The following is a 16,720-nucleotide window of genomic DNA, read 5'->3' as shown; positions in this document are numbered from 1 at the left end:
GAATGATTCTCAGGCATATTTGTCTGTACATTTGGACTTCAAGGTCAAACCTCCTATATTGACTAGTACTTCCAAATATATTAAAAGTTTAGTACTGAGGTGTAATCTTATTTCAGCACCAGCATGAATGTGCTTGCAAAATATTTCCCCAGAGATAATGATAATAAATTTGCTATCTAAGAATGCTATAAAAGTTAAAGGAGAGATCTGAAAGGTTGATGTAAAAAAGGGTGGAGCAGAAAAACCGGGCCAAAGAACTGTCCCTTGTTGCACTGTGCTTTAAAATCCTCACCATGAAAAAGTAGTTCCTTTGAGAAAAATCAGATAATCCATACAAATCTGCTTGTTATTACCAGGTAACCATCACTTTTGTCAGCTAATGGCCCAAGGTGAAGGAAAAAACAGTTAATGCTCTAATAACAGGTTGTTAAGTGCAGCCATGATTGACTTTGAGGGAATTATGAGCGTAATAAAAGCTTCAAGGAACATTTATTCCTTCATACAGGGAGCTGGAAATTAAAATGGAGAAAAAGTTCTTGAGTTTTGGAAATTTCTAATGTGCTTCCTTTCAGCAGAAAAGCCCAAGCAAAAGGCAGGATGTAAGACATTCTGACAGGTAAAGAGGGAAGGCAGACAAGGCTGTGATCACCATTAGGGGCAAAATTGATGGGGTGCATCTGAACACAGAAGATCTAATAGTCTGAGAGTAGATCAAAGAACTGGGCTCTTTTTGGTCTCTTCCTACATTCCACACTCTCTGCTCTCTCCTGTGGCTTTGCAAAGTTAACTCAGAGCCTTGTATTTGAGTTTGCTTGTGTGTCAGCTGGAGAGAAATTGCATTGATCTACCAAACAGGACAGAAACATCAGGGATGCACGTCAAACACATGAAATGTGAAAAGCAGCACATTAGCCCTCAGTACACTCATATCTCAGGAAGCACGCTCAGCATAATGCTTCCATTTCATTAAATTAGCCCCGTAAATGCTGAAATTCTGAATAAGTGACTCAAAATTTAGTAGTTTAATCTAATCCTCTTGGAATGAGACATGTATTGAAAATACACATCTGGACTTTGTTTCATATGCTGCTTGGTCTCTGACCCTTTCAAAAACCCAACAGACATTTTCAAACGTTTCCCCATAACTCAGAACTGAAAATATACTTGTGTTAAAAAACCCTTCCCATTCCCTTAATTCAATAAAATCTATTTAACAAGTTAGAGGCCCATGGAAGAGCATGAGCTGCACGTGTTTGTCTTGCATCTATTCTTGGGCCCCACTGAAGCTGCAGGGACTTTGAGTGAGGTCAGATTTGGCCCAAGGAACCTGGCAGGTGGAGGTACTCACAGACCACGTGCAGGAACAGGACAGCAGTGTCTGAGCCCAGGCTGTTCTCCGCATACGCCGTCACCTGGAAGATCCCAGCGCTCTTGTACACGTGCCGGATCCCTTCCTCCACAGGGCTGAAATTGGCATAGGACACTGCAATGCCATCTCCAAAATCAAGCTGGATGTTTGTCCTTTGGAGATCACCCTGCAACAGAGAAGGTTGGAGTAGGAAACTGGACCGATATAAAAGGATTTATGTTACCCTCCATCCCACTAGCATGGGTACAAAGCAGTAACTTTTCAAAAAAAGCCCAACTTTGTTCCATCATTCCCCAAGGTGGCCAGACACAGACAGCAGAAGACCAACACCTCATCCTAAAGTAGCTAAAACAGGTGACATGAATCATCTCTTGCAAATATCCTCCCCTGATTATACTGACTTTAGAAGACTAGTTTCAGATAGACATGAAGCTTCAGGATGGCTGAATTTATACAGGTTGAGTCCCACGTTGAAGAATGACAGATTTTTTTTGTCTAATGTCAGTCAACACAGAGACAGGGCCTGGATACACAGGAGAATGAAGCAGATGATGAGAAAATCTCTTCTAGGACTACTGTCAATGACAGTTATTAAATGAAGGAGGGAAAAACAGACAAGAAATTCCAGCACCACACATACTGTCTGGGGACAGAAGTTGCACTATTTTAGTTTAAATCATGCTTTAAATCACTGTAGTTGAACTGTAGAAGTGTCTGTTATTTCGGTTTCTCAGAGGCTTATTTTATACTTGCCCCCAGCTGACTAATGTAACACAGAAAAAAAGGCTAATTTCAACAAAGCCAAAGCCCACTGCAGTGATTTCACTAAACTGAAATAAAACTACAACTCAGATTAAATCTCTGTAGCTTTAGCTTTCTGCATATATATAAGATGTGTTGTGCCAAGTAATTTCCTTTCATCAAAGATCTGCACTGCATTCACTGGGGGTGAAGAAGATACCACTACATTTTGGAGATATTCCTAGCCCTGAAGGGCTGAAGTCAATCCCTACATGTATTGAGGATGTGATCTGAAAGTTAAAATAAAAAAATTAAAATCTCTGCTGATAAATTTACCTTTTTTTAATGGGAATTCAGAAATATTTTACAGTCATCTCATAAACCCCATTATAGCTGTAAATGCACAGGGAGAACATACAAGAAGCTAGACCACAATGAACCAGGTCTCATGGGTAGAAAATCAGGACCTTAGCAGCCCCCACTGAATTTATCCTCCTCATAGACTATACCTGCATGAAGAAATCAGAGTGCAGGATTTCAATTTCCAGATGTCAATTTACTTTGAGTACATACTTGGGATCTTCAGACACTCATATAGTCAGATTATTGGATGTAGTTTTTGAAATATGGGTATTTGATTATATATCTTAGATCTCTCTTCCTCCTTGCTCCATCATTCCAGGAAGCCAGGGGAGTTTTGGGTATTGACTTGATCAGGGCACTGTTTTCACCTCTGCCCCACTTGGACATTAAAACTTCAGTATAAACCAAAGAGCAATCAGAAAGGACTAAAGTGGTGGTGACACTAAAACGTACCTATTATATTGAGTAGTCAATAACATGCTTTAGACAGAGAGTTTTTAAAGTCACTCTAAAAAAGTCTCTAGCAGGAGCAGAATTACACTCTTGAGATATTCAGTTATTTGATAGAAAGGCTCCCACAGCTTGTTAAACCTTTCAAAACTGCTTCTCAAGGGAATGCACTAAGACCCCAAGTCCATCTCATATGGAAGATACTGAACAGAGGATAAAAATTTGATCTGGGCTGGATTCATCACTGATGACCTCAGGCTGAAATCTCTTGCACCAACCATGGCAGCTCATCTCCCTTGCCTGACAGTTCTCTTTTCTATTTCTTTCTTGCCTCTCCAATATGATTCTGTCTGAAACGAGACCTTTTTACACAGAGAAGCAGGAACAGATTTTTCATGACTAAACAGTGGCAGATGATCTTTTCACCCAATTATGGGCTGGGTCTTCAATGCAAAGGCTGTCCATCACACTAGTCATGTTTGCTTTCTCCTTTCCATACCTCTGTATCCAGTATATAAAGTACTAAACCAAGCATTGTAGTCCCACCCAAAGATGTCATGTATTCTGGAGTTTATAAATATAAAGGAAAATAGAAGGGAAGTGGAGGCATTTCAAAAGGAAAAAGAAATCATTGCTATCCATTTATATTCAAGAGGCACTGTATAGCAGCAAGGTAAGTAATAATTAAGATCCCTACAGAAATAATTTCTTCCAAGTCTTAAGGAAATCCTTTGTCACAATTCTTCTCAGGTTCACACTAAAAGACTGGAATAGCCTTGTCCAAAATCTCAGTGTTCTTTTTCTTTTCTTCTTGAAATTCTTTTATTTTAAGAAACAAACTCAACACACAACTTTCTGTGGAATAAGCAGATCACCTACAGAGATATGTTCCAAAGATCCTCTTCCCTTAGAAAAAAAAAGGTTGTTTCAATGAAATGATTTCCTAATTACCATTATTTTTCAACAACAGATATAAGAATGAATGCCCTCACATATTTATTCACCTGCCTCTTCAATCTCTAAATCCTTGCAAAGATTCCACTCTTCAGCTACCTTGACTGCTGCCTTATTCCCCATCTGTTTATCATTCTTCATATGCAGCAGTTCCGCTTGAGTTCCTTAATAATTTACTAGTTGATTCCTAATTTTTAGACTATATCTGTTCTTTTCTGAACTCCCACTCACAGCGTCTACACAAATTGTCTAACCATGTCAAGTCTGCAGAATAGAAAAGAAGCAGCAAGTAGACAAGAAATCCCCCTTGTATAAAAGCAGAGCATGCATGAACCTCTGAGGAAGTAGTAAAGAAGCCCTGTCAGATTAGTGTGGTCCCCATGAAATACTTAGCTACTATATAAGAATTTAATTTACTGTGAGAATGTGTCTGTCTGTGGGTGGTCTGCCTCAGCTATCTCCAGATATTGCTTCAAAATAACATACACAGGATGGAAAATGCGACAAAAACCAGCTGTTCTTCTCCAGCACCACCACAGTCTCTGGCCAGAAGAGCCTCAACATTGTGATGCTTTTGGCAGCAGCATGGCCTGGTGTCACTTATGCTCCTGTTGGCTACAGAGGGAACAGTACCAATAGATAACTACAATAGATAAGGGCTGGGGTTAGAGGTACTTCGAGGAGAATCAATTCCTACTGCAAAATAACAATGTCCCTCATTGCTCCCCATGAGTGTGAACATGTTCCCCACTGTTCTTAACTTTTCCCAGAAAAGCTGAAGTTAAAGCTTTGCATCCCAGATACAGAATTGGTGATCACAGAAACACCACTTCTGCCTCATAAACTCCATAAACTGCAGTTTACTGGAAGCAGCAAGAAATGAGTGGGGAAACAAATTTTTTGGCCACATCTATCTTTCTTCAGCATTATCACCACTGATAGACAAGACAACCAAACAGCTTTAGTGTGACCCAATATGACCCACTTGTATGTGTCACTACAGCCTTCAATTCTCTTAAATTCCTTAAGTCTCATAAATCTCAGGACCATTCACCGTTTCATGATTTCCCCTTGATCACTATTTTCCTCTCAGCAGCCTGAAAAGCAAAGGAAAAGAATGCCAGTCCTGCCACACAGAGAAAGGTTTACTGAGAGCACTAACACACCTCTTCCATGAGGATGATGAAGGTGGCGTTGTGCCCCTGCTCCATGACCAGCTTCCCGTCGGAGGTGAGGATGTGCAATCCCCGGGGTGCTTTTCCAGGGCATTTCTCCATCTTGGCCATGTACTTCTCCCTCAAGCCATCTGTGCAGTTGTTAGACACAATCCTGCGGTACCTGGGGAGCAGTATCAAAGGACATTGGGCTCAGACAGTGGGCAGAAAAGTTCCTTTGTTTTGTGGTTTTTTTTGTCCCTCCACATTAATGCACGTGTTTTTACAAAGGTTAACAGCCCGCACGATCCCCTCACTGAAAGGAAGACTCAAAGAACCCTAATGCTTTATTAAGTAGGAGAAAACCAAACCAATCACAATTGAAACTTCTCCAGAGATTCTCAGCAACATCACTGAGAAGAGACACATTGTGGAGGTGAATTACTCTGCCTTACTAGAAGGCAGAAAATTCCTCCAACCCAGTGCCTGCAGGATTGCATCCTACATCCCAGTTTTTTAATTATACCATTTATTCGGTTTTGTCTGCTTCTATTGGGCTAGAGGACGCTTGAAAAAATATGTCAAGGGCTTTGCCCAGTTCAGTTTTAAAATTATTTGAGGTATGGGTTTTTCTCTTGGCTCTTCTTGGAAGATGTTGGCTAAACAGCAAGACTCAAGTCTCACAGCATTTCCTGCATGATAGTAGAACATTTGCAAAGTGTCTGCTGCCATAATAAACCAACACTTGCCATCTGTTCTGGGTTAGACCAGGAGAAACCAGCACATGAAGCTTGTCTGAAATGCAAGGCATTGTATGTACAAAGTGAAAATGGCAGAGGAAGAAAACATAAAAGAGACTAAAAATTGCTCATTTGAGCCTTCCTAGAAGCTGATATAAATAGGAGCTGTAAGATAGTAAGAGGTTCAATAAAATACAATGTGAAATACCTCAAACCTGTCCTTTTAAATGTTCAGCTGTCTCTCAGGCAGACCTTTTTGATTTGTGTTTTAATTTTGCAACAAAGGGGAGCTCCAAGTCCAGGCTCCAGGGATCACACATCACTTGATAGTAATGCAATATCTATGTGTCACTTATGTTAACGTGCTTCTCCCTCTCTCTGAGGAGCAAGGCAATTTTCCATACAGATGCTGTTGCAAACATCACCTCATGGATAAAACTGAAAAAGAGCATAATGGGATGCAGAGAAAAAAAAAGGACTATCCAGGTTCTCTTGTCCACTGCAGTCACCAAAACCAGGCAGATTGCAAGATGCACTTACCCAGTGCTGTTCCAGTAGTTCTGACCAATGTTGCAGTCCTTGGACAGGGAGGAGGGGCTGAACCAGAAGGCTGGGATGCACTGGTTGTTGCTGTGCCTCTCATATCCATAGTCACTGTGGAGAGAAGCCATGAATCCATCACTGCAGCTCCACTAGAGTTAGCCCAGAGTTTTAGGTGATGTCCCCAAAGCAAGTGTGTATTGGTGGTTCTCTGCTGGGATGGCACAACATCATTGATTGGGCTCATCCAGAGACAAAGTTCTGGACCAGTTGGAGGGGCAGGAACACAATTCACTGAAGGCATTTGATGCCCACAACAGCAGAAGTACCAAACTTGCAGAGCACTGCAGGACTTGTGTTCATTTGGCAACAAAACATGACAGAGATTCAGAAAGAGTACTGTATTGCTTGTTTCTATTTCTATCAATGTCTGACTTAAATTTCACTTTTTGGGCTCTTTTGGTTTGTTTTTTGCAGCCTTTGCTTTTAGAATGAACCAGGCTAATTCCAGGATCTAATGTCCCTTTTTCACAACAGCGGCTAGGAATATAAAACACTAGGAGCACTTCCTGAGCAACTAGCCACAGTATGTACATTTATGGATGTCAATGGGCTCTCTGGCTAAGCTCTGACTTGCCCAAGTGAAAAGAAAACAGCTGATGTTTTTCCAACACTAAACTAAAACACAACCAGCTTTGTGGTCTAAGGATTACATGGTATTGTGGCCCACAGGGAAGGCAATCCAGGTTATTGATTCTTCCTTGGACCACCTAAGAATGGAAGTGTACACAACCACATCCAAAACTTCTTTTTACAGCTGCCTTTGTGTGCCAATACAATGATGAAGAAATAGGATTAATCCAAAGCTTTCCATAAGTTTTAATAGGGTCTGGATCAGGTTCCTATGTGTAGCCTTTATTGACAGGCTGGATTCAAAGGACAAATAAAAAGAAATTCTGGATTTTTGCCTGCAGCAAGTTAACAAATGCCAACATGCTAAATCTCTGTGAAAACACAGACACTACAGAAACCACTGTCTTGAAAGCATTCTGTGCCCTTTAGGACACTCTGAGTTTTATCCATCCCCTGTTCAGAGCCTGAACTGCCAACAGAAAGTCTCTAGAAGAGCTTTGGTGAGACAAAATTGTGCTACGTCCCCAATGGCCCAGGCTGCTACTGTTCTTTTTTGGAGGGCAAAAATTCTGTGAGCTACTTTAAATGGTTTGGAGATTCCCTAATGCTCTTTTCTCTCAACATTCAATTTAATCATTCTCAGTGGGTCCGACCTGCACAGTCAAAAATGCCTGGCAGGGACTTTGTAATTAAAAATATTCAGGAGGAGCTGTACTTTGCCCCAAAGAAGAAAAGAGCTGCATAAATATTTAATAAAATTAAAGACAACATTGCTGTGTGCCCTCAAGGTTCTGTGCTTGTTCATTAACTTCTGGTAAATGTATATTAAAACCTCACATGCTGCCCACCTTCCCTCTCATAAGCCCCAGGGTTTGCATAAGTTAAGGAAATAATCAAGTCCAGCTGCTGTGCTCTCTTTCTCAGGAAAGCTATCTTGACAGAGTAAATAGAGAAGCAGGAGGAGGGAAAAGAAAGCTCAGTGAGCACTTTAATACCACTTATGAGATCCTTCTGCCATTCTCTCTGTTAGAGAAAGGCCAGAATTTGCTTCTGGAAATGACTGCAAGGGTTGGCAGGAGTCACCCCTGATCCTGACTCATATGGATTTTTTGAACTGGGGCATAATCATGATTTATGCCCCTGAATTTTAGATCAGCCTTTTGTCTAACTGCAGGGAACAGCACTGCAACCATGAGGCAGACAGGGGCAAAGGCACTGTGACCAAATGGGAGGGAGCACAGACCCCACAGTGTGTGCTATCCCCACAGCCCTCAAAGGCAGGTGTCATCACAGCAAGTGGCACAGGGTGCTCCAAACCTTCTTTCTGAGGAAGCAGAGGGCCCATCTGGCAGGACTTGGTGGTCACTGCACTCACACAGTCCTGGCTGCTGGCCCTCCTCCTTTCCCTAACACCCCACAGGACCTGCTCAGCTCCACCCAAGGGACAGAGCAGTCACTGCTTTCAACTGTGAGCCCAGGCAGAAGAAGCTGAGTGGGCATTTTTCCTTGAAAGGGAATGAGTTTTTCTTGAAAGAGCATCAAGTGAAAGTAGGAGCTGTCCTTTCACCTGTCCTGTCCACCTTTTAGTGAGCAGAGAAAAGTCACTTGTCAGCATCTCCCCTTCTCGTACTGACATCCCAAGGAGGGCAGATGAATCTAAAATATATTCTGGAATAACCCATGCCTTACAACTGGCTAAGCAAGTGTCTCATACTTTAGAAGTCCCAAATCAGTGCACAGGTTCACCCTTCCTCTCTGAAAAAATCACTTTTAAACTGATCAAGCTCAGTGCCCCACTTCCAGCACTGCCTGTATTTTCCTCAAATGGACTGTCTCACACATTCTTCCAGTCAGCCCTGCTGAGTAGCATCAACATTCACCAAAAAGGTTTTTCTGATTCTCCATCACTAGCTATAACAATTTTGCAATTGGAAGCTAGTTAACAATTCTGTTGGCAGTGCAGGGTCTGAAACAAAAGCCACCTTGTTGTCCTCTAATTGCATTTCCTCTGCAGGACTGACAAGTTTAACAGCAATACCCCCTCATATTAGGGGGAAAGTTAGTAAAAAATGATACTGAATGCATGCAAGGAATCTGTCAAGTGATTGAAAAGTTGCATTCTGATGCAGACCCTTTTCAAGGCAGCATTTAAGGCCAATTCAGCTACCACAGTTTTTCACTTACAGCTTGGAAAAGACAAACTTCCCTGTGAAAATATAAACCAGGTGAGGGAAAGACAGTGAAAAAAAACCCACAAAAAACCAAACAAGTTCATTAGCATCTCTCGAGAGTGCTGCTGGATTCTCCCCAGAGGCCTATGCCAATGCCAAGGGCAGATACTGCAAGGCAAGACAGGTCATCCTGCAAGTTCCCATCATGAGAACGAAGGGGAAAGATCTCATGAGTCAAGATATGGAGTCTCAGATGTAATCTTGACATTAGGAACAAATTAAATACCCATCCAGATCAGATGAAAATCTGTTCTATATCCCTGACTCTCTCTTAAAGATAAACTACTACAATATTCAAAAAAATACTCTGGTCAATATTTTTCTTAATTTTTTCTGCATTTCACTATGTCCATGCTCTAAAAGAGAACTATGAGCCTAAGCCCAAATAAATGTACAGATCTCATGCCTCACACTTCTTCAGAAAGTACTTGAAGGTAGGTGAAGTGTTCAGGAATAACACCAATACCGAGTCAGACACTGATCCTGAATAACTTACTATAAAGATTAAAAAGTTTTCCCAGCTGATCAGCTTTCAGGGTATTTTGAATTCCATTTAAATGACATTCTGATCATTTAAGCTGAAACATCACAGATATTGACAGTCTTAAATCTTAGAAATATTGCCTATCACAGGTGCCAAGTAGGAATTCCTTGGGCAGAGATCCTCACATGCATTCTCCCATCTCCTACCTCTGACTGTCAAGCAATAGCAAGCAGTGTCTCATTTTTCCCCTGCTTTATATTTAATCTGCTTTCAAAGTGACTTTAAAGCAATTTGAAAATTATGGTCCCATTAAGTTAGAAACACCAATATTTATGCAAAACAAGTAGTTATATCTGACAAGGGTGGGCTGTACAGTCATGTCACAGAAGCCCTTTCAGAAATTTCTCAATAAAACATTGTTAAGAAGCAATAAACTGTTCCCAGCTATTCAAAGGCATAATGATAAAAATGTGCATGTTTTGCTGGCTTGCCCCCTAGGAAGTCAATGACCTTGGGAGAGAAATACCCTCCCTCTTCTGAAAGGAATATATATTGGACCATAGAAGTCCTGGCTGTCACTGTTCTGGAATGACAGACATAAAATGTCCATCAGTACTTGCAATTATTTTGCTTTTGAATTCCAGGCTTGGATTTCTCACGGAGATGAACAAATATTTCCTGCAGAGGAAGGGGAAGCCCCCTTCACTCAGCAGGTTTGGGGGTCACATTTCTGCTCTATGGTATGATCACAGCTATAAAGCTGCATGAGATCCCCTTCTACTGCAAGGTTTTCTGTCTGGGTAGTATTTCAGGACAAAAGCACAGCCCCTGCACAAGTCCCCAGGATCACATACTCACCACTCAAAGTCTCCTTGGCCACAGACACACGGTTCAGACACCACAGTTTGGGAATAGTCCCGACCTAGGGAACACTGGGCTCCAGGCTTGCGTTTTTTATAGATCTTCCTCTCCCCCATGACACAAGGCTCCCCCTTCATTGGCCAAGGAACAAGAGGAGAAACACAGCTGTAGTGGATGGAGTGCTTTTTCAAAGGGCACAAAAGGCAATGAAAACGAGCATTTATCTCTGGGAGAGTGGGGAGTTATGGTCCTGCTCTTCTGTTTCTTTGCAAAACCAAAAGTCTCCTTGGGAGGACACATGAGCACAGAGTGCTCAGCATTGAGTTGGGATGCCAATGACAATGTGCCCAAAATCCCTGGATGCCCAGGCCACCACACCCACTTATGTCACCTTTCAGAAGGCATCCACCAAAATCTGGTCCTATGAATTATCCTGAAAAGACAATGTGGGTGTAGGCCAGGGTTTCTTCCATATGTCAGATAAAGTCTACTGCAGAAGCAAGTACCCAGGCCTGAATCCCTGGGCAGGGGACAATACCCGGTGTAAAACACAGAGCTCAACTCCCTTCCTCTTTCTGTGACAGAGCCGGCTTTGTTATAGACAATTTTGATGTGTGTTTCACTGAGCTTTTCAAATGCTAAGCTTTCCAAGAACACTACTGTGAGTAGGTAATCTAAAACAAACACTTGATATCTAGGTGAGTTGCTATAAACAGAATTTTCTATTTTGCAGAAGTAATTTTTCTGCATAGAAGTAAGAAAAACGACATCACCTAATTGAAATACTTCTCTTCCCTATTAACAGTGATGCCCAAGATTGCTGCATGGTTACACATATGTCTTCCCTTTTCTTTCATTTAAATTATTCTCATTTATTCAATTCTACAACTTCAATTATCTTATCCTTGCCAAATTAATGTTCATTTCTCATTCATGGATATCATTCAGGAATGTCACAGTGCCAATGGTTCTGGCTCTAGTTATGTTAATCCCACAGGGTGTGGGGCATCATACTGGTAGCCAGTAAACCATAAGTAATCTGCAGAGGTTATTGACCTCTCAGCTGTAGTTCCTTCAGGACCTAAATATATCCAGCATGAAAATAAGCCAGTGTATGAAAAACAAAGCATGTATCCTTGAGTAGAAAGAAATAATGTCATTTTCTCTGGTGTCTTTTATTCAAGAGCTTTTCAGATTCAAGGGTTTTACAGATATTCAAGAGTTTTACAGATACCTGCAGGACCTGCAGGATGAATAAATGTTTTTATTTTCATTTTTGAGTAGGGGAAATAAGAGGCAAACTGAAACAAAATTATTTTCATGAGTCAGTGACCGAGCTACAAAGAATTTGGTGTCATCTACAATTCAATCATAAGGTGTCATTTTACACTGCCCTAAGCATTGAGGCCAAAAAGATCCAGCTGGTGCAATGGATTATATTCCTAAAAATAGAAGGTAATCTCCTGAGCTTGCCCATAGATGCCTGGCTGCATGTTTATTCATGCACATTCTTCAAGGGATGCAAAAGAAAAAAAAAAAATCCATATGCTTTGCTGTAAATACCAACTGCATTCCCACCTGGAAACACAGAGCAGGGGAAAAGGAGCCCCACCAGTGCCCCCCTGGAGAGTGGGGATACCTGATTGTGCAGATGCCAGGTCTGGTAGTCATCCTTGGTACACCTGCGGCTGAAGAGAGACTTGTAATCCACCTTGACCAGCTGCCACTCAGAACGGAGGCTGAAGTGCCCAAAAACTCTGAGCATGGGAGACAAAAGAAAAGAAAGAGTCAGCCAGACTCATGCTTCCATTCAGCAAATAACATCTCATGAATCTCAGCTTCAGAAATCAACACACAGTGTTGGAGCTTAATGCCAGAAAATGGTATTCAGTCCTGAATAATATTTTCCTGTTCTTAGAGCATCCCAGGAGTGTTTAGCCTTTTCCTCACACCTCGTACACAGCTTGTGTAGGAAGGTCTTCTCCTGACCCTAGCCTCCAGCAAAATGGAACCCAAGTCTAATCACCCTTATTGCGATCTTTAGAGGACAGCAAATGTTACTTTTTCATTATTTCGAGTCTTTCACTAAATGACCTTTTTACCCAAGCCACTTACGTGATTAAAATTTTTGTTCTAATTATTCCAGACTAAGAAAGAAAGAGGGAGAAAGACAAGATTTACAAATTTTCTGGTGAAATCAAAAGAGAAGCAGAAAACAAGACTTCCCCACACTGACTGTAATTCAGATCCTGCTGTCCCCAGTGTGCTGCCATTATTTATTCTAGTTGATCTTGGTTTACACTGCAATCATGCTGAGTTGTTGGCTTTGCTCTCCACTCACCCCTTCTCTAGTCTGCACCAAAATTGCTCTTCATTTTGCTGTTCTCCATGAAACAGCAACCACCCAGGAATCAATCATGCTCTCCCCTGGAGACCTGTCTCAGCTCATGGGGATCAGAGAGACAACGGTGGGTGGGCAATATCTGAGAGTACGAAGTGGTGAGTTCGCTGTGGACACCTGCCCATACCCAACTTCTGCCTCACAGAGGAGCTCCACTAAGCTGAGGAGCAGGAAGGATACAATACAAGGAGAACCTGTGTGCTGTCATGAACAAGTGGCTCAGGTTAGAAGAGAGAAGTGAGGAAGGACTCATCTGGTAGAATGGATTTATTAGGTAGATTGTTGCTGGCTGTCCAGAACCATTCCTAGTGTAGTCCTAACTACAGGGTATCAATGATAGGAAAGACCATGGCATTCAGGCCATGCTACAGGAGAAGCTGCAATTCCTGTTCCTCAGCACAGAAGGCACAGCCTGGACAGCTGGTTTATTCTGTGGGATAAACACACAGAACTCAAAGCAGTGTGGTGTGCCAGAGCACTGGGAGCAGGAGGGAGAAGGGAGGAATGGGAAGGAGCATGGTGGGGGGATGCAGAAAGCCTCCAAAACTGTACTCAATAGGAATTCAAACTGCAGTTCCCCTCCCCAGTTTTCCTTGGCACTGGGTATTGTCCCATGTGTTTTCAGCACATACAACCTTGTTTGTGCTGCATGACTGAAACATCAGTCCCTGCAAAACAGCGATGCAGCAAATAGAAGTATTTTAGTCCAGCAGATTTACACCAGTATAGGATTTGGTGCTTATTACATGGAAAACACAGCAAAAGTATGAGGGAACATGACCAAAGAGAAACACTGGCATAAACCCAGAAGAGGGCAGGGCTGGAGAAATCCAACACTTTGCAAAGAAATGCATCTAAAATTAACATCTTGCTCCTCAGATTGTTCCTTAGCAAACTGTCCATCAGGAGAGCAAAAGGTTTCTTTGTGGTTTACAAAAAACATCAGAATTACTTGATTTTTAAATCTATTTCAAAAAGCTTTTAAACAATTCCTTCTGCCACAAAAATTAATGAAAAAAAACCCAAGGTTTTCTAAGAGGAAGGCAACATATTAGCATTCCAAAAGCACAGAACATCAGATACTCTTTAATTAAATTATTTCAAAGAAGATCTTTGTGTATAATTGCTATAATTTAGATGGAAACAATACTACACTAAATGGAATTAGAGGAGTGTAAAGAGAGGTTTTCCTCTGCACTGCAGAGATGGTTCTAGGTCAACTGATCCCTAAAGTAGTTACTTCTCTAACCACCCTCCCCTTCCCAAAAAAAAGCTTGTTAAGGCTAATCAATCACAGTGGAAAAGATTTCTGGGATAAGAGCAGCAGAGAAGCCAGCAAGCACCTGCAGCCTGTGAGCCCTGGTCACCAATGCCCAATGCCACCTACAGCACGGCTTCATTGGCCAACACCATGAGCGTCGTGTGACAGCTCAAGATGAATTTGTTGTGCATTTGAAACTTCTACCAGTTTCTATAAGCAAATACAAGGAATGGAGGAGAGTGCTATGTGATCTCTGGGGTTCCAAGGCTCTATCAAGCAGCTTTCCTTGCTAAGTGATGAAAGTCTTAACTGTTGGTGAAATTTAAAAAGAGCTGAACAATAACAGGGCATAAACCCCAACTGGAAAAAACCAGGTGTTGCAGCTGAGCTCCACTTTCTCAGTTTTATGAATGGCATCACTGGATGTTTTTCCACAGCTGGCCAAGGTGCAGGCACAAGACCTCTCCCACCACATCTGTTTTGAGGTGGCCAGGTCCAAGAGAGACTTGGGCAGACAGCAAAGAGCTACAACATTTTAAAACTCATAGTGTCCAGCTATCAATAAATGCTTGGCACTAAATGTTCTAGTTCCTACATATTGGTTTCTACATCATGAGCAAAGAAACAAAACAAGTTCCAAGGAAAGAGATGAAAAAAGAGATTGGTGGGGCCTTATTTTTGCCTACTCAACTGGTGAGTCCTCACATCGCTTTGAAGATGATTCAATTTATCTGATTCCCATGTGCCTTCATTTCCCATTTACTTTGGTCACTAAATAAGGAAGGTGGAATTTTTTTAATAAGCATAGCTAAATTATCAAGATAATACAGGGAGAAAGGAAATGAGGTGCTATAAATTTTGCCTCAATAACTTTGCTTACCATGGTCTAACTGAAAGATCTTAATTGCTTGTTGCAAGCATAGAAAACAAGAGAGCTGGGTTTTCAAGGTCCAGCTTTGAGAAGCCAACAAAGAAGGTATATTTTGATTTTTCCATATAAGCAGTCTGATGTGGAAGTCCTTGAGAAGCAATAAATACAAGAGCCCAGATGGTATTTAGATGGAGTCAGTTTCTGACTAAGCTCAGTTTAACAAAGGTTCTCCAACCTAAAACATAGAATGGTAATTTACTGGCTTTAGACTGCATAGTTTTTGTTCTATCTCTCTGACTAAGCAGTTACAGCTCCACATAAAATCTTAGCTAATAGGACAGCATCTTCTCAACTGGCTCTATGCATGGCTGACAGAGAAATCATTGTTAAGAAAACAGAAGATGCTTCCCAATCTTTTCTTTGGAGAAACAAGGCGAGGCTTTTATTGACAGGGCTTGATGTCATTAATTTGCAGAAAACTATTAGAAACATGGAAATCAATTCTGAAATGCTTACAGTTTCATGACAGAGTCATTTTAGAAATGATCATTGCTAATGCTGCTATAATTATATCTTTCATTAATTTTTTAAATACACAGTAGCTTACAAATGCAGTGTACACTGCCTGGATAACCTTGTACAGGAGCTCTTTAAAAGGCTTTTTACATCTATACAATGTTCTCTTTGCTTATGCCTTATATTCCTTGTATTTTTGATAGCTGAGCTTTTTATGTAATTCAATACTGCTCATTCCTGCCAGGTCAACAGAATGAATTGAGGGTCACAAGATAACAACTCACCTGCCCCTGGTCCACAGATTCAATCCCTGTCCCTGCTCACGGTGTGAGAAACAGACCTCCTCAAGGAGCAGCTCCCCCAGGAAAGGCATCAGATGTATCCATGTGGATCTATCCCTGCTGGCAGCTTCAGATGAGCTGCCCAGCCAGGTATTAAAATGTAAATTCTCCTGCCTAAATCAAGTCGTCTCCTATCATTTCTGAAGTAGACTGGCAGGACATCACATGGAGCAAGCAAGCACTGAAGCTGCCTGTACTTGGCAGGTCTGGTCTGGATGAAGATGGAAGATTTTCCCTTCACCAGCCCTCCCAGCTCCTCTGTGTGTGACACCTGCTGACCTCAGATGTGCCCAACACTGAGACAGAGGACTGGAGATGGCAAGGAAGGAATAACCTGATAACACCTAACATCAAAAGTACCCTCCTTTCTGAGGCGGTTTTCCTTCACTGGACATCCACAAGGTGAGAGACATGAAAAGCTTGGGTGGTTTTTTCCTTCTCTCAATATACCTTAGGGACCTCTGAAGCCAGATTTTAACAAGATTACGTCCCACAGAATAGACTGTAAGCATTTTTAATAACTAAAAATAAAATAAAATCAAAATAATATATTTAGTAGTTCATCTTTTGAGATGAACTACAGAAGCAGATGGATGGATCAACAGAAAAGTAAAGCCAGAACTACAGAAATAGAGCCAAGCTATACTTTAATTGATGAAACTGAGAGAAAAGCTAATTGCAGTGTCATCATAAATAGACTGTTTCATTTATAAAAACCTGAAACCAACCTTAATTTTTATTTCCTTTTATTTTAAAAGAAAAATGCTTGCAGAGGAAGTGTCTTAGCAAGCAAAAAAATCCCCAATAGTA

The 16,720-nt window shown here is 41.4% G+C and overlaps 1 protein-coding gene across 1 annotated transcript in view; it reads right to left on the bottom strand.

Annotated features, from left to right (window-relative positions):
* Window positions 1-16,720, bottom strand: part of SORCS3 (sortilin related VPS10 domain containing receptor 3) — a gene marked incomplete at its 3' end in the record, with an annotated part of 260,788 nt that overhangs the window by 19,787 nt on the left and 224,281 nt on the right. Inside the window, exons 15-19 of the mRNA XM_084210407.1 lie at window positions 12,160-12,277; window positions 10,518-10,651; window positions 6,312-6,425; window positions 5,044-5,215; window positions 1,349-1,535 (exon numbers count right to left, since the gene is read on the bottom strand). Of these exons, the coding sequence (XP_084066533.1) occupies window positions 1,349-1,535; window positions 5,044-5,215; window positions 6,312-6,425; window positions 10,518-10,651; window positions 12,160-12,277 (725 nt within the window). The remainder of the gene's footprint in view (window positions 1-1,348; window positions 1,536-5,043; window positions 5,216-6,311; window positions 6,426-10,517; window positions 10,652-12,159; window positions 12,278-16,720) is intronic.

This window comes from Fringilla coelebs (genome assembly GCF_963513975.1).
Source record: "Fringilla coelebs genome assembly, chromosome: 8".
Classification (NCBI taxonomy): domain Eukaryota; kingdom Metazoa; phylum Chordata; class Aves; order Passeriformes; family Fringillidae; genus Fringilla; species Fringilla coelebs.
Note: the sequence above shows the minus strand (reverse complement) of the source record. Positions and strands in the feature narration are given on the sequence as shown.